This window comes from Parasteatoda tepidariorum, chromosome 4 (genome assembly GCF_982258835.1).
Source record: "Parasteatoda tepidariorum strain Cologne lab strain chromosome 4, Ptep-v5.0, whole genome shotgun sequence".
NCBI classification, from domain to species: domain Eukaryota; kingdom Metazoa; phylum Arthropoda; class Arachnida; order Araneae; family Theridiidae; genus Parasteatoda; species Parasteatoda tepidariorum.
Window position 1 is genome coordinate 76114797 of NC_141758.1, and position 21649 is coordinate 76136445.

At 30.2% G+C, this 21649-nt stretch overlaps 1 protein-coding gene across 3 annotated transcripts in view; it reads left to right on the plus strand.

Moving 5' to 3' along the window:
• Nucleotides 1-21649, plus strand: part of LOC107453436 (protein tolkin) — a 249397-nt gene that overhangs the window by 128515 nt on the left and 99233 nt on the right. For all 3 annotated transcript variants that reach the window (XM_043049329.3, XM_087161384.1, XM_087161385.1), the window contains exon 6: nt 9400-9578. In XM_043049329.3, the coding sequence (XP_042905263.1) occupies nt 9400-9578 (179 nt within the window). The remainder of the gene's footprint in view (nt 1-9399; nt 9579-21649) is intronic.

Consider the following 21649-nt stretch of genomic DNA (forward strand, 5'->3'; position numbering starts at 1 on the left):
AGGGAATAGGAATACATACCTCGAAGTCGATGGACGTTACGTCCAATGAAGTTTTTTATTTGTTTTTGATCGAGACAGGCTTTAATTAAATGTGAAAAGAGACGGATTGACTTGACGTCTTATGCGACAGAATGGGTGAAACAAATAATAAAAAACAATAATACTCTAATAACCATTCAGCAAACATTACATTGCTGAATGGTTACAAGAAGTAATACATATTTCGTTGCTGATGAGATTTTTGTAGAAACGGCTTTATCCTTTTTATATAGTTAATTTTTCAATTTATTACATAAAATGAAAATTTTTAACTGCCTAAAAGCTGAAAAAAATATTTGCGTTCCCATTCCAAAATTTTGATTTTTTTTTTCGCAATGAGAGTTTATTTAGATTTTCTGTAGTTCTTTATTTTGGTTTGTCTATAGCGTTTCATTATCCTTGATTGAGAACTTAGGCAATACGAATGCATATGAATGCATAGTAGTAAGAACAAATCTGCGAAAGTGATTGAAGTCAAAATGAACGAGAGTTATAAAACACAAAAATTATATAAAAATTTCAAGGCATCTTAACTTTTAATGAAAAAATAGCCATTCCTCATCTAAGAAAATTAACTAAAATATCTAAAAAATAGCCATTCCTCATCTAATAAATTAACTAAATAGCCATTCCTCAAATAAATAATTCCTTAAAAAACAGCCATAATTTATTAGATGATGAGATCATAATTTATTTGATGAGGAATTAATTTATTAAAAAGTTAATTTATTAGATGAGGAATGGTTATTTTTTATATTTTTTAGTTAATTTATTAGATGAGGAATAGCTATTTTTTAGATATTTTAGTTAATTTATTCGATGAAGAATGGCTATTTTTCTAGTTTTCCAATAAATTAACTAAAAAATTTAAAAAATAGCCATTTCTCATCTAATAAATTAACTAAATAGCCATTCCTCAAATAAATAATTCCTTAAAAAAAAGCCATTCCTCATCTATTAATTTATTAGATGAGGAGATCATAATTTATTAGATGAGGAATTAATTTATTAGATGAGAAATGGCTATTTTTTAGATTTTTAGTTAATTTATTAGATGAGGAATGGCTATTTTCTAAGGAAATTTTTTCAAATGGACAGTTTAACATAAGAACCGCAATGGCTCAGGGGATTGAGCTTTCGCCTTCCAATGAGGCATACCGGGTTCGAATCCCAATCGATACGAATTCCGCATCCGACTTACAATGATCACAGTGCTGACGTGAAATGTCCTCAGTGGTTGACGGATCATGGGTTAAAGTCACCTTGCCGTCAGGCTAACCGTGGGAGGTTCTCGTGGTCTTCCTCTCCATGTAACGCAAAGCTGGGTTAGCTCCATCAAAAAAGTCCTCCACAAAGGCAAATTTCTCCCAATACTTGATCCAGGAGTTCCCTTGTCTTCTGGATTGGGTTCAAAATTACAGGGCTACGGAGTTGAACTTTAGTAGTCATAAACCCAAAAATTGGGTCGGCTGTTCAACGGCGGATATAAAATAAAATTTACACATAAGACTGACACAAGGAAAACTCATTACAACCTGCGTAAATTTTGTATATGAAACGAAAACTTATTTCTCAGTTTTATACGAAGTAAAGAACACTCTCGTGTTCTAAAAATAAACAACGCCATCGATGTTAATCAGTGAGTGCTTATGCGATCCTACAATTATTATTACTCGACGCCATGAGTGCCCAGATCTCAACTTGAGCTCTACACAGAGTGAGAATACAAGGTAAAAAAATTTGCTCACTCCTACAAGTAGAATTTATCACTCTTTAAAATAAAATTTATCACCGATTTAAATAGTAACCGCTTTCTAATTTAAAAATAAATCAAAATAATAAATGTTATTAAAAATCACGATTGTCTAGTCAGAAAATGAAAATAATTTTCGTCAAAACTGAAAAATATGTGGGGGGGGGGGCATCACTTTCGCAACTAACTTCTATCACCACCTAAATTTCCCGCCAGTTTTTTGAAATTGATACCCCTTTTTTTTCATTATTCATGACAAAAATAAAACTATTTCTTCTTCAAATAAAATTTTCTCCATTTGATAGTGTCGTATATAAAAAAAAAAAAAACTTATTTTAATAATTATTTTCGTTCAGACATTTTTCATGATATTCTTTTTCAACGTAGAATAAGCAACACAAAAGAAATTATTTTAATGAGGGAAACGATAACATTTTAAAAGTATTTTTCCATTAAGAAACATCATTAATCAAAATTATAAATTCTTTGATAACGAGGAAAATACTTTTTTTCCAATTTTTTTATTTACCATTCACATTTGTGCACTTCAACTCTCCATTATTATAATAAAAAGAACTAACTCCCATTATTTTCACAGCATTATTCGTTTAAATCAGATAAAAAATAACACCAATGGTACATTAAACGCCATCTCTTTGCAGCGCTTTTATCATTAAAATGTTTGATAAATAAATCAACTATCTTGAGTTTTCTAAATAATAGTTTCTTTAAACTTTTAAGGGGGAAAATATGCTTTACGGAAAATTAAGCAAGCGATATTGTTCGCTTTATACAATGTTTCGAATAAGTTATGCAGAATATATAAATTTCAACAATGAGGCTATTACCAGACTATGATGTTTAGCAAGCTTTAAAGTACATCGACTGAAAAACTTTTAAAAACTCTTTTGGTAACATCGCGATAAGACTTAATAGTGAATTTATTTCTTACTAAATGGAAAATCTGTTGCTGAAAATAAGGTTATCTTACAACCATTTCATTTTTTAAACGAGTTGAACAGTGTTAGATCGAGAAAATAAATTTGCAAACATGTTATTGTTCATGTCAAAAGCAATGAAATTATTTTAAATGTTGGTGGATTTTATTTTTATAAGGTTTTGAAAAAATCGAAATAAAAGTTCAACCAAGATCTTCTGCTTTTTTAAAAAAAAATTTATTACATATAAACAGTGCACAAAATACAAGGAACTCATAATAACTTTTGATCCAGTGATCGGATTTTCACCTATTAGAACTCAATCTTAATGGCTCATGACAATAAATACACTGATTAATTTGTACAGTTGATATTTTTACAAAATCAGATACAAAAATGTACTCTCTCTGAATGAACAAAAATTGTTTTTAATGAATTTGGAATCTTGATCCTCAAAATTCGAAGGATGGCCACAATCCGGAAAATATAGCCTCTGTAGTTTAGTTAGGGGAGCTGACAAAAGTTCTTTCCTTTGTTTTTTTAACTCTTAAACTAATGAATCGAAAAGTTTTTTTCACGAAATTAATTTATGAAACTTGTTTATTCTAAGATTTATTCCATGTAAAAATTATTTTTTATGATTATTAATTGTTTGTATTTTATTTTACTAATGTTTAAAAACTTTTGAATTTCAATTTAAACACCAAATACAGATAACAAAATCCATAAGTTGAAGGCAATCGGTCTAATTGTTCTTGAGAAATAAAAATTTCGAAATACGACTTTCTTCAGATGATGAAATTTTGATGATAAAATCTGAGAAATTAAGGCCATTATGGGGTTAAAATTTTCAATCGCTATCCTAATAAAACGGTGTCATCAATATTTTTCAAATTGCTGCATCCTTCCAAGTTCATAAATTCAAGTCAGTCAAAATACCGGTATTCAAAGATTCTAATTTCGTGAATTCAAATATTGACTTCACAAATTATTTGGCATTGTTAAGATTTGGGGAGACAGGGGATGAAATTACTTAAAAAATATTGGTTTTATTCATGTCAAGAAGCATTTTGAAAACTATATACACTATCTTACCGAAAGTATGCGGACACCTAACGGTATGAACTTAGATCATCCCTAGGCACATATTAAGATGATGTTGGTCCCCTTTTTGCATCGATGACAGTCTGCACACGTCTGGGAAGACTTTCCTCCAGTTTTTGATAGGTGGCCATAGGAACTGACTTCCAGGACTCCATCGCAGCTGAAGATAGTGCTTGCAGTGAGGATGGTCGATGTGGCTGACTACGTAATCTGTGCTCTAATTCGCCCCAAAGGTGTTCTATGGGATTTAGATCGGGCCTCTGGAAAGGCCTGTCCAGTTTTTGAACACCCATTTCGTCTGTATAAGCCTCGATGCGTGAATAGAGCAGTTATACTACTGGAAGAGAAATGGGCCTTCCCCGAAATATTGCCTTAGAGTTGAGAGTGCTGAATTGTCCAGAATGTCCACTTACATCTCAGAGGTCATGTTTTCAACCACAGGAACTAACGGACACAGGCCAAACCCCGAGAAACACCCCCACACCAGTATGCTTCTACCAACATAACAACCGGGTGTCCGAATACTTTTGGTCAGATAGTATATTAACAAGAGTGTGTCCGAATACTTTTGGTCAGATAGTATATTAACAAGCGTATGTCCGAATACTTTTGGTCAGATGGTATATTAGCAAGAATATGTCCGAATACTTTTGGTCAGAGAGTATATTAACAAGAGTGTGTCCGAATACTTTTGATCAGATAGTATATTAACACGAGTGTGTCCGAATACTTTTGGTCAGATAGTATATTAACAAGAGTGTGTCCAAATACATTTGGTCAGATGGTATATTAGCAAGAGTATGTCCGAATACTTTTGGTCAGAGAGTATATTAACCAGAGTGTGTCCGAATACTTTTGGTCAGATAGTATATTAACAGGAGTGTGTCCGAATACTTTCGGTCGGATAGTATATTAACAAGAATATGTCCGAATACTTTTAGTCAGATGGTATATTAGCAAGAGTATGTCCGAATACTTTTGGTTAGAGAGTATATTAACAAGAGTGTGTCCGAATACTTTTGGTCAGATAGTATACTAACAAGAGTGCTAAAGAAAATTCCATAAAATAAAACTAGCCATGTCTAAATATATTTAACTGTTCAAAATCTTTCATATTTCCCCAAGTATTTAAAATAAAATAATTTTTTTATCATAATTTATTTTCGATACAGAAACGTTTCTAACAATTTCCCTTATGACATTAATGAAATAACAGGAAAATGAAGCATAAAAACTAAATCATAACAAATTCAAAACACTGAACAAACTAACACTAGTAATAAGGTGAAAACAAGCAAACATTTAGCAAAAAATTGAACGTCTGAAAATACATAAATGCAAAGCCATAAAAAAATTTTATTTTCGTATAAAAATTATAAAATGTCATGCATTGTTTTTCTTTAAAGAAATGGTAAACTATTTTTTATTAAACTTCAAAATGTAAATACAAAGATACATAAAAATTATTTTTCTGCTGAATCGAAAAACGTAAAGAATTTTTTTCCCAATAATCAAGGTACTAAGCTAACATATAAACTAGTGAATGAAGAATTTTGCTATATAATATGAAAATAAAATTTTAATTTAATTCTAATCTGAATTTAAAGGTTTTTTTACACCTTCTCATTCCATTTTTAATGAAGGTTCAAACCATGTATGTGAACCCATCGAACAAAGTGAACTCATATAATTGAAAATGTTAATTAAAATAAAACACTACGTAATCTCTCAAACCTGGTTAATCAGTTTTGACTGCTAAAATCTGACACGTAACACTCTTGGAACACGAGTAATCGAAACTTAAAAATTATTCATCATCGTGTGAGATAAATATTTAATTAAGGACGTAGTGATCAAATGTGGGGCATTAAGAATTTACATCATTAACTCACATAAACTCAAAAGCCTCCCTCCTAATCACTCCAAGTTTCTTATCAAAACTTCTCTGGAAGAGCCGACGATGATTAAAATTAATGACTAAGAAGCAAATTAATCTTAACTAATGAATGATTATAGACGGTGAAGGCAGTGAAACGGGAAGGAGTAATAATAAAAAGACACTCTCATTCCCTGGATATTTATGGGAGATTTTAGAAGAAGATTGGAAAATAGTTATTGTTTTACTTCAATATCTTATTTGAATCAGAAAAGAAAAGTGAAAGGGAAATTGATTTTAATAGATTTAATTATGAACGATGAAGAGTCTTAATAGCTACTTTAGAATGCAAAAGATATAATTATATTTGAAATTTTATTTTCTCCCCCTGTTAGCATAATTCCTTATCATGAGTTATCGCAAAACAATGACTAACACAAAACGAAGAGAAACTCCTGAACAAATTAAACAATAATATCCGATTTATGATAGGTGATAGTAGTATATTTGATAGTTTTCTGTTTTAAATACCTTATCTTTTAAGAGGTCTTGTAAATTCTTGTGTTAATCCAATATTTTCTTATTATTAACATATTATATTGATATTTGTTACATTTTTCGACCTAACTAAATGCAAAAAGCTAATTTAAAAAGTAGATAAATTTTTAGTGTTTCAAGAAATACCAAAATATAATCTTTTTTTCACAAAAATATATTTGTGCATCTTGTGAAATTACTAATGGACTCAAATGTAATAGGTTGTACCGGATAGCTTCCGAAAATTGTCTGGTAAATATGGAATCTCGGAAATAAGGTCTAAACAGTGTTTGAACCAAGCAATCAAAAATTTGAACCCCCTCAATGTTTATTTGCCATTTTGCATATTTCACCATCTAAAAGAAACATTTTTAAATTTTTATTTCGCCAGAACTTTTCAACCGATTGCTTTCAAATTAACGGGTTTCGCCATCTAAAAGAAACACTTTTAAATTTTCATTTCGCAAGAACTTTTCAACCAATTCCTTTCAAATTTACGGATTTCGCCATCTAAAAGAAACATTTTTAAATTTTTATTTCGCAAGAACTTTTCAACCGATTGCTTCCAAATTAACGGATTTCGCCATCTAAAAGAAACACTTTTAAATTTTCATTTCGCAAGAACTTTTCAACCAATTCCTTTCAAATTTACGGATTTCGCCATCTAAAAGAAACATTTTTAAATTTTTATTTCGCAAGAACTTTTCAACCGATTGCTTCCAAATTAACGGATTTCGCCATCTAAAAGAAACACTTTTAAATTTTCATTTCGCAAGAACTTTTCAACCAATTCCTTTCAAATTTACGGATTTCGCCATCTAAAAGAAACATTTTTAAATTTTTATTTCGCAAGAACTTTTCAACCGATTGCTTCCAAATTAACGGATTTCGCCATCTAAAAGAAACACTTTTAAATTTTCATTTCGCAAGAACTTTTCAACCAATTCCTTTCAAATTTACGGATTTCGCCATCTAAAAGAAACATTTTTAAATTTTTATTTCGCAAGAACTTTTCAACCGATTGCTTCCAAATTAACGGATTTCGCCATCTAAAAGAAACACTTTTAAATTTTCATTTCGCAAGAACTTTTCAACCAATTCCTTTCAAATTTACGGATTTCGCCATCTAAAAGAAACATTTTTAAATTTTTATTTCGCAAGAAATTTTCAACCAATTCCTTTCATATTTGAGGATTTCGCCATCCAAAAGAAAAATTTTTAAATTCTTATTTCGCAAGGACTACCAATTCTTTTCAAATTTACAGATTTCGGCATCTAAAACTACATAGATTATTTCTCCATCTAAGAGACTATGTAGATTATTTTGCCATCTAAGACTACGTAGATTATTTCGCCATCCAAGAATATGTAGATTATTTATATAAGACAAAGCTGTGTAGCGTGAGAAATTTTTCATGGCAAATTCTCTGTCTACTATATTGGTAATTTCACATTTAAAGTATTAAAAAATGAATTTAAATAAATTAAAAGAAATTAAAAGAACTGTAAAGTTTTAACGCTGATTTAATTTTTTTTTCAAATATCAATTTTAAAACAAAAATGATCGAATCTGTTGCTTTTATAAAATGAGGAAGAAATTCTGACATTCTTGCAGTTTCAGATTTAGAAAAAAAAATTTTAACCTTTGAAATTTTATAGATAACCTATGGTTTATATGAACTTTTATCTCCTTCTACACTTCAATTTTTGCATTATTAATGTAGCTGAAAAACTACTTGCCATGGAGAGTAGAACCCTTCATTTTTTCCCTTTCAATTCTCAATACTTGCCTTTGTGACACCACCATAACTCAATATAAATTTCTTGAATTACGGTCACAGCTTGTTTAAAAAATGATAAACAGTGTCAGAGATAAATGAAGCCAATACAGTAAGAGTTCAGTAAAATTTCTCGAGAAAGAAAAATAAGTCTGAAATATAAAGTTTAATGCATAAAGACGAATTTAAAAATTTGATTTTTTCTAAACTATTCCACCGAATTCGATGAACTTCGAATTCGACTTGGAAATTTATCATTTAAAACTACGCACTTTAATATAAAGTAAAAATTTATCTAGCTTGCTTAATTCAAAAAAATGTATGATTATTCAGAGAAGGTACGTATTTGAGTCTGACTTCGTAACTTAAAATATCATCTGTACAATAATTTATTATATTTACGGCTGTTTTTCTAAGTCCCTGTCGTCATACGAAATGTTTTTTTTGCGAATAATATACTATTTTTTATAAGTGCTGCTAATTTTCAACAGTTTACTGTAGGGTCAAGTATAGCCTATCTAAAGCTAGCGCTGCCTGTGCTTATTTTGAAAATGACGCAAAACATTATTATGAAGAAAAGCCACAGTTTTGTGAAAATGAAAAGTGCTTGTGGTTTAATTTTTTTTTATATTAAAAACTTACTCCTAAGCTACATGAACTGGGGTCATAAAAATTTGCGAAAACTGAGAATACGGCGGTGATTTTGCTAATTTTCATCTAGGTAGAAAAATGTCAGCGTATTGGCGGTTTTTAAAAAAGTTTAATAACTTATTAATATTTAAGGTATTTGCCTATTCTAAAGCCCAGATAATTCTTCAAGGCAAGATTATATGCATAGTTTAGGGCCGCCGGGATAGCCTGGTTGGTAGGGCACTGGGCCAATGTCAAAGAAGGTGTAGGTTCGATCCCCGTCTGCCGAATGGTGACTGATGCACGTTAAATCTGTCGAGTCACAAAGTCGCAAATCATACCTCTGGAGGTACTGATCCAGGAGTTTCCTTGTCTTCTTAATTGGTTCAAAATTACAAGACTACGTAGTTGAACATTAGTAGTCGTAAACGCGAAATTGGGTCGGCTGCTAAACGACGGTTATAAAATAAAATAAAACATATACATAGTTTAAAATCATTACATTACTTCAAGTGTAAAGCACCTATACTAAGGCTTTTTTATTTTCCTTGGCGACAGAGCTTCGAGAAACAACGTTAAGGTCAAACTATTGAAGTAGAGTACTGCTAGTACGAGACAATCCAGTGGTTAGATCAAACGTTATTCAGAATTTAATATTTTTTATTTTTCTACTGTACATATTTTTTTAATAACTACACTGATTAATTATTTTAGTAAGTACTGACTGTAATAATTCTGTTTCAGTTGCTGTTCCTTCGTGGGTAAGCGCGGTAACGGACCTCAGGCAATCTCCATCGGGAAGAACTGCGATAAGTTTGGCATTGTGGTGCACGAACTTGGACATGTGGTGGGCTTTTGGCACGAGCACACGAGACCGGACAGAGACAAGCATGTACAGATCATCAACAAGAATATCATGACCGGTGAGGTCAACACTCTTCTCCCTCGTCTCTCTCCCTCTCTCTCTCTCTCTTTCAATACTTTCTACATTACAAGAAATTTATGTAAACTGAAAAACATTATTTATTCATCTTCATCCTATGCGAATTTTAAAAAAATATTTTTTTTTTTTTTGAATTTCTTCAGTAATTCTCAAAAACAATCAAATAGTTTTCTTTTTTCTTTTCTTTTAAAGATGCACTGTTAGTTTCACTGCTCCATTTTTAATGGGTTTTTTCGGTATATTTCTGACAGACTCTTTGCTATTCGCATTTCTCTCTGCTCAAATTAAATCATAAAAAAGAAGGAATCAACTTTTTTTTGCATCTGAATGCTCTAGGACTACCAGGGATACCAACAAATACAAAATTTGCTTCGGTTAATGTTTTTTTTCTTCTTTATTTAAAGCTTCGTTTAAAAAGTTGTTCAATTAAAATAGTTTTGGTTCGATTCAAGGGTTCATAAACTATTTTAATCTTTTGTGGAAGTTGCTTGTAAACTTTTTGATTCAATGCTTAGTAATTTAAACTGAACTCTCTTCTATGAAATAGTTTATAGTTTATCGTGAAATTGTCGTAAAAACATACGAAATTCAAGCTAAATTTCATAATTTTTTTGCTTTGTCAATGATTTTGAGCTCCTAAGTTTATAATGATTTACAAATGGTCTAGCTAAGCAATGGCTTTGTCTGAGCAATTGCTTACAAAATTTTCTACCCGTTTTTCATACCTGTTCAGTTTTAATGAATGATACTGTTCCAGTTTCGCATATAGTACTCCATGTACCAGTAACTATGCGAGATTACTGTAAAAAGTATGAAAAGAAATAGAAAAAAGAAACCTCATTAATTTTTTAAAGGTTAAAAAATTTTTAATTCGATTTATAAATGTAATATGTATTTAACCATGGAATTAATACATTGAAAAAGGAATAGAAAAGAGCCAAAGTTTTATATAAAAAAATCATTTAAAAACATGTAACTTTGTTGCAAATAATATTTTTTTAGTTAATATTGAACTTGGCATACACAATGCAGTGGATATGTAATTAATTTTTAAATTAAAAAAAAGGTAATAATGAGACTGTTTAAGAAAAAAAATGGGGAAACTACCGTTTCTCTTTGCATATTCTGATCAGCTTCATCTCTCCCTAAACATTCATATCAAGATTATGCATGTGTAATCTATTGCTTGCAATTAAAATACCAAACCTACGGCAGAAATATTTTTTTTATTGAACGCGCATTTTGGAGATTAGAAATAACATTGATCCTTAAAATTAAATGATATACGAAATGTATTTCCATCATAATGGCGCGAAATATGCTCATATCAATCCAATAAATTTATACTTCGTCATATCACTTATTAAAAAAAAATTCTCACTTAATTTTTATTTGAAATCTTTTTTTCTTCCCAAAACACTATTTATCTCATCTGACACATCAGGCAAAATGAGAACCTCTCCCTCAAAATATCCTTATTTTCTCTTTTAAGTTCTTAAGATGAGGTCGATATTAAATCTTATTTGATGGCATCCCTTTTTGAGTCATATCGAATTTTTTACCCTTTCCTTTCTATCATCGAAAAATACTTCACTGCTTTTAACACGCGGAATCGATATGCATAATGTTTCTGAATTTCTTGGAAACACAAACTTTTACTGGATTATTGTCTCAAACGCAAAGTAAGTCAGTCTTTCATTTTTGCCCACTCCAAAATAACTGCATTGTGGCTTTGCATATACCACTAGATTGTACCACTATATTTCTTAGTGTATACCACTATATTTCACTATGTTTCAATAACACAATAAAGTATAAATAACTATCTACCTTTTCATAACGATAATAATTACGCATATTTATTTCTAATTAAAAAATCTATATACATTGACTGATTGTAAAATATTATCAAATTTTTAAATGCATATGAAGTATCTATTTTTTTTTTTTTTTGCAAGTTCTTATATTCTTTGAGTTTTTAAGGCTAACCTCCGAAACTATAGTTGATATTTAAACTATATTAATAAACTGGATATTGGATTCTCATTTCATTTAGTTTATTTTTTAATTTTTAATGAAAATTAATTTTCAAATCTTCATTTGTTTGAATATTTAAATTTTTCTTACAAATTTTATCATTATTTAATTTAATTCTTTTTTTTTTAATCATTATTTAATATTTAAAAAGTAATGATTGAAAAACATGAAATAACTAAGCGTACAGAAACGTACATAAAGCCCTAACTAAAAATTAGTTTAAAGTAAGTCAGAAGATAACATTTAATGCAAAAAAGGTTAAAAATAATACTTAGTATTACTTAGAATAAATTTCTTTATTTCTAAGTAATCTAACTTTTATTAAAATTTTATTTTACTAGCTTGTTTTGTAATGCATCTTATTAAATATGAATTTTAGAATTGCAAAGATGCGAGTTAATAAACAATTAAGATTAATCTAATATGTAAATTAATTTTTTTTATTTTTCTTTGAATTATTGAAACATATGATTTTATTTTACATTTCAATCCCAAATTTAATTCCATATTTTAATTCAATTTTTTCTCGTAGTTATTAATAATTTTTCTTATCGATTGATCATTTTATTTATTATTTCTAATACAAAAAACGCTAAATATGTCTTCTTACCTATCTTTTTATTCATTTTCATCCTCTTTCTCTTGATTACTTATTTATATGTAAATAATAAATTAGTAAAAAAAAAATACTATATTTTGTCGACAATTCGTTTTTACCTGCTTTGATGATGATTAATGAAGTTAAAACTAATGAGGTGTATTAATATTTAAGCCAGAGTTTTTTTTTCTTCCTTTTTTTAAAAAATGCTTTTGTAAAATGAGTTATCGCTTCTCAGTTCCAGTTTATAAAAAGTTATTATAAAATTATTTAACTAATATTTCTAATAGAATTGAAAAGCTTTGGGTAAGAAATAATAATTTTGATAAGATGACAAGTTTCCTTTTTACTACTTGTTCAGGAGAATGTCTTAATGAAATATTTGAACTATGGATTTTCAGCACAGTTCATAACCTAATTCATAATCAATAACATAATTCAAATATTTCATTGTCTATAGCGAATATATGAACTAAGAGGTCCTCCATTTCCTATATAGAATATATGAACTGTATATAGAACTACACAGAACTACATGAAAATAAAATATTTCTGTACATTGTCAAATTATCTAGCAAAATTTCTGGACATTTGTGAAGTACGTCACTATTGAACAGTTTGTTGTCAAAATGACACTTTTAGATAAGGTTTGACTTAGCATTGTGGTGCCCCATGCCCTTTAAATACAATATCCTCTCAATGTATCGCTAAATGAAAGAATTGAAAAAATTGTCATAGGTCTTATGCATTTTCTTTCTATACTATTTCTTTCTTATCCTTGTAGATTAGGATTACCTTATGAGTGTGGTCGAAAATGGCAGCCATAAATCGGTATTTCTTTATCATCTCATTTAAAAGAATGACAACCAAACCCAATGAATCTGAATTATGAACTTCAAAACACGAAAAATCAGTTTTAAAAAAAAGTATTCCTGATGACGAAATATTGATCAATAATGCAGTCATTAAGACAACAGAAAAATCGGCATTTGAGATATTAAAATTCCATGCCCCTTTTGCAAAATTGCTTTCCCTATTTACACTTTCTATTCTTTGCCATTTTTTTTCATCTTCAGTTTATTATCTTAGACTTCTAAATAACTTGTGTACATGTAGCTGAGAAAACATTTGCATATTAAAAGAAAAAGAAGGAAGAAATTAACACAGCAACGAGTTGTCTTTGTTTATTAATTAATTCTGAAGCTTATTCTAAATTATTTTCTGTATTTTTCTCGAAAAAATATATGCAAGAAACAAAATAATTAATTTTCAGATAGCAAAAGTTTTTTTGTAAAGTATAGCGTATTTATAAACTGATATTCACTAAAAAAAACCGGGTATTTCTTTTTGTAATCAGAGAAATATTTTTTGTAATCATGCTTGTGTTTTAATTAATATGGAGATTTCTTATTTAATATTTCACAAGCAATCTTGTTCTTTGTTGTTAGATTAGTAAATCTGACAGAAAGCATTGAGTTGAAGGCTTTTGGCGTTCGTTTAAGAAATTTTAAATTTTTCATGCAAGCTTATATAACCATAAAAAATGTCTTATTCCTTAAAAGATGAAAGTTTGTATTTAATTTTTCTGTGATAATAATATCAAACATTTATTTCTAATGCCTGTATTATTTTGAAAATTTTATTATTGCAAAAAAATATTAATTGGAATCAAATTATTTTTTAAAGAGGAAATATACAATTATTAAATTAAATTATAAATTAATAAAATTAATTAAAGAATTTTTCGGGTATATAAACTGGATATCCCAAACTGGATATCCCAAAAATCACCTAAAAGTAATTTTAATGGAAAATAAAGATAAAAAAAGATTTTATTAATTTATAATATACAATGTAGGTAATATATAGTATCGCATAAAAGGAAATAGGGAGTTTGTCTGCAATCTACATTCTGTTATTGAAATTTAAAATGACTGTTTTGCATTAGTGTGCTTAAATTTTATTGATACGATATTTAATTTTATGATGCAAAGCGTGGATGATTATAGTTTACTTAACATAAACCTTAAGCTTAAAAAAACTTTAAAAAAAAACCAGTCCTACGTCACATGAACTAGCTGGAAAATTTTGATAACCAAAACGGAAAATTACACCCAACCTAGGAATTGAGATGAAAATGAAAACGCGTTCTTTTCGTATATCACGCAAATTTTAATGAAACTGAACTATCGTCCTGGTTTCTGTCTTTTATTATATTGGTAATATTTTACAAAGCAGATAGTACAAACATCAAATTTTGCACGAATTTTATTTTTTCTTTTATTTGATAGAAGTATTTTATATAGGTAAAACGAAGATTTTGAATTATTTTATCACTCGATCAGTTCATCTGATACATATAATAAAATTGACATGTATGCACTTTAAAAATAAACACTATCTCAGCCCTTGATTTCAATGAAACTAAAATAACTTTTTATGAAACTAATAAAATTCTTGAATCAAGGGCCATAACAAACTCGCTTTCGGATAAAACAATTTTGGGTGGAAATCTGCTGGGATTTATTGCAACTTACAATAAACCCAGCCGAGATATTTATGTTATCATTTTAACTAGCTCCAGAAAAAAGTATTATACAAATCCTTCAATTAAAACCAAAATTTAATTTTTATTCATTAGTAAACACTATGTTCCCTTATCTGCTTAATCCACCCGTAGAATTAATAATATCGTGCCAACAGGGTTGGGCCACATTCTTTAAAACACTACTTTTAATAGACTTTAATTCAAAAGCGTCATTCCCTAAAATGCATACAGCTATGCCAACAGGTGAAATCTGTTTTACAGTTTTCTATTAATTAATTTGTAGAATATAATTTTTGATATCAGTTGCTGACATAAAACTGGGAACATCAAGAAATCAGAGCTTCAGAGGATCTAAGAGTATTTATATTGGCTGTCGAGATGTTTAGAAATATCACTTTTATCTTGCTGTACTTGTACACTCCCAGATTCCTGTCCCCCAGTAGTAGTCGTCAGAACTAACTCCCATTTGTTCTCACGTTAAAACATGTCCGTCCAACTATGAATGGTTTGATCAAATTATACAATCAAAACCGTAGTGGTTCAGGGAATAAAGCTCTCGCCTCCCAATGAGGTAAGCCGGGCTTGATTCCCAGCGATGGCTGGTCGATACGAATTCCGCTCCCAGTTCACATGGAACACTGTACTGACGTAAAGTATCATCAGTGGTAGACGAGTTATGGGTTAACCGTGCTAACCATTGGGCTGACCGTGAGGGGTTTTCGTGGATTTCCTCTCTATGTAACGCAAATGCGGGTTAGTTTCATCAAAAAGTCCTCCGTGAGAGCAAATTTCTCCCAATACTTGATCCAGGAGTTCCCTTGTCTTCTGGATTGGTGTCAAATTTACAAGGCTACGAATTTGAACCTTGGTAGTCATACACTCAAAATTGGATCTGCAGCTTAACGGCGGTAATAAAATAAATCTCATCTTGATATACTTAAGTACACTCCCAGATCCCTGTCTCGAAATAGCCATCGTTGAACTCAAATTTAAAAATATCCAACCATGTTCGATCATCAAATCATACAATTACTTAAAATATAGCCCAACACTTAGATTCAAAATCTTGTACTTTTGGATTTTCTGAAATTAATTGAAAAAAATTTTTGAATTTATAGTATTCGATAGTTTTGGATTTTCACTTAAAAAATCTCTGAACGTTAGTTTTGTTGGTATCTGTTTACAGATTCTATTAATCCTAATTATATTCTTTCACTCGTAACACATTAAATTAAAATTCATCTACTGTTTTGGGGAACATAACCAATGTTTTATTGGTTCTTGAACAATATAAAATACGCACTATTACGTTTTATTTACAATATTTACCGTTATTACAGCAATGACTATTTGTAAAAAAGATCTTTTAGGCAGGGGAAACTAAAACTTTCTGATTTAGGTACTTTGGAGCAGCCACGCATTAAACAACCAGCTAGACATCCAAAAGTTAACAAAGAGAGAATGAGAAGCAGTTTAAAGTTTCTTCTTGAAACTTGCACTAGCTCAGAGAAATAAGAATGCAGGTATTGAAAATGCTTTTCTCCTAGATTTTCGTTCAACAAATATATTTTCTTCTTAACTGATGAATCCGGTGGCACACCCGAGTCCTAGAAAAGATGATTCATGATAGTTAAAAATAATTTTCTCTTGTTGAGTTCAAGCAGGAAAAATGTGGTTATTGTAGTTTTAAGCAACGTTTCCTATTTATTTTATTCTTCGACAAACTGCCTTCTGCTTTGGACAGATTGGCTTTTACCAGATCACATCAACTGGACTATTATATAATAATTTGGTCTACATAAAATGTTTTATAACCAGTTTGGAGATAATCTACTTTCTATAAAGTTCGTTTTGGCACGTATGTACTGAAAAATATGGGAAAATGCAAAACGCACATCATGTATATACACAACTTCAATTGTCTGATAGAGTGAAAAAGTAGGAATAAAAATTCTATCTGCTGAAGCATTGAAATGTAGTTTTACCTATAATGTTATATATCCTTATCACTTTTTCAAGTAGGTTGTATTTCTTTTTAAAAAAATCTTTTTCCGAAGAAAACTTTGTTTCTTAAAATTTCTTTCCTTTTTTTTTACATAAGTTTTACAAGAGCCTCATGCAGGTAAGGTATGAAGGAAATAGTTTTCCACACTGGGAGTTGAACCCTTAATCAGCTGAACATAATAATGACAGCTTTGCCCTCTCGGCTAAAGTTTGAATCCAGCTTCAAGAAACCTAGTGGCTTCATAGGACTTCACCACTTCAGTGAGAAGAGGGAGCAATTTTGTCGACCTCAGCATTATTTCGATACCACTAGTGTTTCCTAGTGAAGTTTAAGTGACTTAACATTAGAGAATTTAGTTTTGTTTGTTTCGTCAAGTTAACCGTGAAATGTATCTTAATTTATCTAGTGTCATTTAGCATGAGAGGTGGGTATTGTAAGGAATTTGCCATACTGCTAATCGAATGGAGGGTGATGAGTAACGCTACGGTGCTGCCACCTATGTCTGAATAAGACAGTCATGAGCTCTAGTAGTCTAGAGTAGCTACTCCCAATTTTTATGGCTAGGGAACCCTAGCATTTTTCTAAATGTGCATTTTTTCGTCGAATCCTAAGTTAATTATTAAAATTTTCAGCTGAGAATATGCACAAAAAAACTACAAATTATTTTAATCATATCTAATGTGAAAAATGGAATTTATTCAATCATAATTGAATAATGGACTTAATATTAAAGGTTTTATGTCAAGCAGTTCAGGAAAAGCTTCTAGACTAGATTTTTGTGCTCCCATAAGCTGAGAACGAATAAAGTACGCTATCTGAATTATAATTTCAAAAAAAAGCTTATATACGTAGAAAAAAGTTATTGTAAAGATAACCAAAATATCGAATGATGGTTCATTTTTTGGATATAAATATAATGGTAGGTTTCAAAACTCATTACTGGTTTAAAAAGTTTTAGTTCTCAGAACCCAAGGGCTTCGCAATACACCATTTGGGAACCGTTGGTCTCGACTTACCAATCCTGAAAACTCCTCAAATATGTAAAGAATAGCGAAAATATATTGGTGTCCGGACTGGGGAGTAGAATTCCTTAGCTGCCGGTTGGGAAAATGATGGCTGAACCATCTCGGCTAAAGTGTATCTACCTTCATGGTAAACACACTAATCAAGTAGTATCATGAAACGTTCACCCCAAAAGGTTAAAACAATACAAAGTAATATTAAATATCTCTAAGTTGCAAAAAAAAAATTTTATTCAAAGATATTGTTATTTTATGTATCAAAGTGTCTTTGATTTCACACGTACCTTTGATTTCACATGTGCCTCTGTGTTCCTTGGCTTCATTATGGTCGTCACAGAATGCCAGTTTTCATCTGAATTCGTCTCCGAATCCCTGGCACCTAAATCCACTGTATATTCATCAACTTGTTTGTGAGCTACTGAAAGATTTAGGGTGCCAGAGGTATGCTGATTTGACGAAATTCCATGCCGAGGAATCAAGTTACAATTTTCTTCGTCTCTTGGATGTTTCACCAGTGCTTTCGCAGTTTCTTTCTTAGAGGAAGAAGTAATTGATCTAATAATTCGATTTTGATAGACAGCTGACAATTTTGGCTCCTCATAATTGCATTTCTTAGCAGAAACTTCAAATATTCCTGTCTGGTAATACTTTGCTTTAAAACCATCTGTTTGTTCTTTGGCATACCTTCCATGATAGAGCATGCGTGGATTAGTGTTCCATGCGTCCTCGACATCTGGAAGCTTATGCATTTTATCGGTGTCTTCTTTGTCAAAAGGACATATTATTGAACTGAACGTTTTTCGTTTCATCTCCGACTTGTAAGTAGGCTCATTGTAATTACTAGATACTTTTTTGACTGGGAGATGATACTCACGCTTGTAATTTTTGAACTCTTCTGGTTCTAAATTGATCCGATTGTGATAGATACTCTCGCATTCTCTATCGGAAAGCTCTGCATGCCTTTCGTGTTTACTTATATTCTGTTTAGTGTTCCGTGAATATCTATTGCGGCTACGCATTGGAGCAAATAGTTCAGAATAGGAAGTGCGATTAGATTCATTGTTTTCTTCGTATAGAAAATCCTCTCTATACATGTTCTGTTTATGTTTTAGCTTTGGATCATTTATATTTAGTGTGCCTAAGTTGATAGTAGTTGGTGTTTTCCGATTGTCAGCGAACACTTTGCAACGACGATTAATAGATTCTTGTTCTTGTGAGGAATGTTCATTAAAAAGCTCCGATCGCAGACTCTTGACTTGTGCTCTAAGCGTAGTTTTGTATGTTTTTGTAACTTCTGGTTCTTTTTCTTGAGTTTCATCTAGAGGTAAACGGGACATCAAAAGATTTGCTTGTTGTATTTTGCTAACATTATAACTGTTTGATACGTAACATACACTCACTTTTTTCTGAAAAAATAAATAATACATTTTTATATGTATGTGCTTTTATTGAAATATTTTGACAAAAAAAGAGTAATTTATATGAAAGTTGTCGCTGTTGTGAATCGTGCTACGCTATATCTTGATCTAAGCATGCATGTTAAAATTAAAACTTAGGTGTGCAAGTAATTCTTTGCTTATACGAATAATCAATGTGGCAAGTCCTTATATAGCAAGACGGAAAAGAGAAAAAACTGGTACGAAAGACATTTCATTTTAGCATTTTTTTCGAAAAAAATTAAATATTTGTAACTATCAAGATTTCTTTTATAATTTTAGCATATATATAAAACTGCTTCTTTTCCAAGATAGAGTAGATATTGTTGAATAGTTTAAAAAAAGAATAGGTAAACTCCTCCCAAAAACTAGCTATAACTGAAAAGGCTTTACTACCAGACCTTCCTCTTTTGCGTCTCGCTTTCACCCCTGATAATCAATCAAGCCTTTAAAGTAAAAGAAAAAATTCTATGTGGATAGAAAGGAAACTCCCAGTTTTTCAATGTGAAGTGCTGATAAGTATCATGTAGTTAAATTGACATTTTGTTTTTGCGATTTGATATGCTACTAATATATTCACTTTCTTGTTCATTTCTCGTACGGTTTTTGTACCGCGATAAAAGCACGAATTTAACAATATTTTCCGGATGGTACTGTTAGCTGTTTATTTTGTTGATAACAGCCAAATTTTTATACATCACCGCTTGTATATAACTGTCTTTTTTTTAATGACATTTTATTTTGAAGACAAAACGCACACTACAAATTAAAAAATTCCAATTACAGTTAACTTATACTTTAATTATTCGAACGATAGCTGCACTTTTATACCTATAGATACAATCGCACGGAATTTGTGAGAGTAGTAAGTCTTGTATATTCTCGCTTTGTATAAAGTAGTACGCTCTGTATAGAATTAATTCTGCGACAAATATTATCACATCACTGCCAAAATGATTCTTTTAAAAAGTTAAAATAACTAAGTGTGTTAATAAATGGAAATATGTAGAAAGAAGTAAGTCTTTTTAATAATTTATAATGTAAACGCAAGATGTTAACGGTGTCATTTTTGAACTATTGATAAAAGCTGTGGAAATGAAAATTACTTTTTGAATGCCAGATTTTCCTTTTAACGTTTTCCTAAAAATTGGACTAGGAAATCGTACTTTGATAGTTCAAAAGATACGTTACTGTTTTTTAAACAAATTTTTATCTGATTAAAAAATGTTCAAACCTGACTAAAAAAATTTCTGAACAGAAAGCGTCAAACTGTATTCTTCCATTTTTATTTAGTTAATTTTGGAATTAATCATTATAATATAATAAATTTTTATTTCTACAACAATGCACATAAAATTGATGTAAAACTTACTTTATTATAAGCTCTAATTTTACCCTGTCTTGGATCGAAGCATAGACTGTGATCGTTTGGTACATCCAATTTAAAATAAACTGCATACGGATTTTTATTCTGTATTTCGAATGTAGAATAGAAGCTTTCATTAATTTCAAATACATTGAAGCAACAAGGATTAATTGAAACTGTCATTTCATTATTCTTGTCAAATTCTCGTTTCTTAGACACCTTCCGACATTTACAATTGCAAGATTCTCCAAGCCTTTCCCTTCGACATTTGCAATTGCAAAATTCTTTAAGCCTTTCCAGCCGACATTTGCAATTGCAAGACTCTTCAAATGTTTCCATTATTAAAGATCTGTACTTAGTTTTATAAAGATATTACGCTTATTATCCGGTTTCCTTATTTGAAGTTTTGATTTTATATTTGGGAAAAAATTTTAAAACACTCATTGAAAATTAAATATTACAGGGGGGGAAAGATGTTTACATCATTTTAATTTTAGATTTACGTGTCTTACTTAATTTAAACAAAGTTTTCCAAGTTTTTTAAACAATGAATAGATCATTGTTTTATTGAAATATTCTTATTATTAAATAAACTCTGACTCGTTGTTGTAAAGCTGTATGATAGAATTTAGTTTTTTAATGAATGATAATCGTAGTAAAATGGAAACTAATGACGACAATTAATTAATAATTAAATCATGAAGATTTATCAACTGTTACTTTCATGAAAAAATCTGAGTTAGTCATTTGGTTAATCAAAAACTAAGTCTAGATACAATGCTCCAAAAGAAAAATATTAAAAAAAATTAAAAAAAAAATTAAAAAACGGGCCACCTTGAATAGCTTTTGGAACGAATGGAACTTAACGTTCTATGACTCAATGATTTAAGGGTGCAATCTCAAATATGCTAATTACTGCAGGTTAAATTTTAAGTTACGGCATCAGGCACAAAAACGAATTTTCTCTAATTAAGCACATATATTTTTTCCCACCGAGTCACAAATTTCTGACCCCCGAAATATAGGGGAAAGCCTCAAT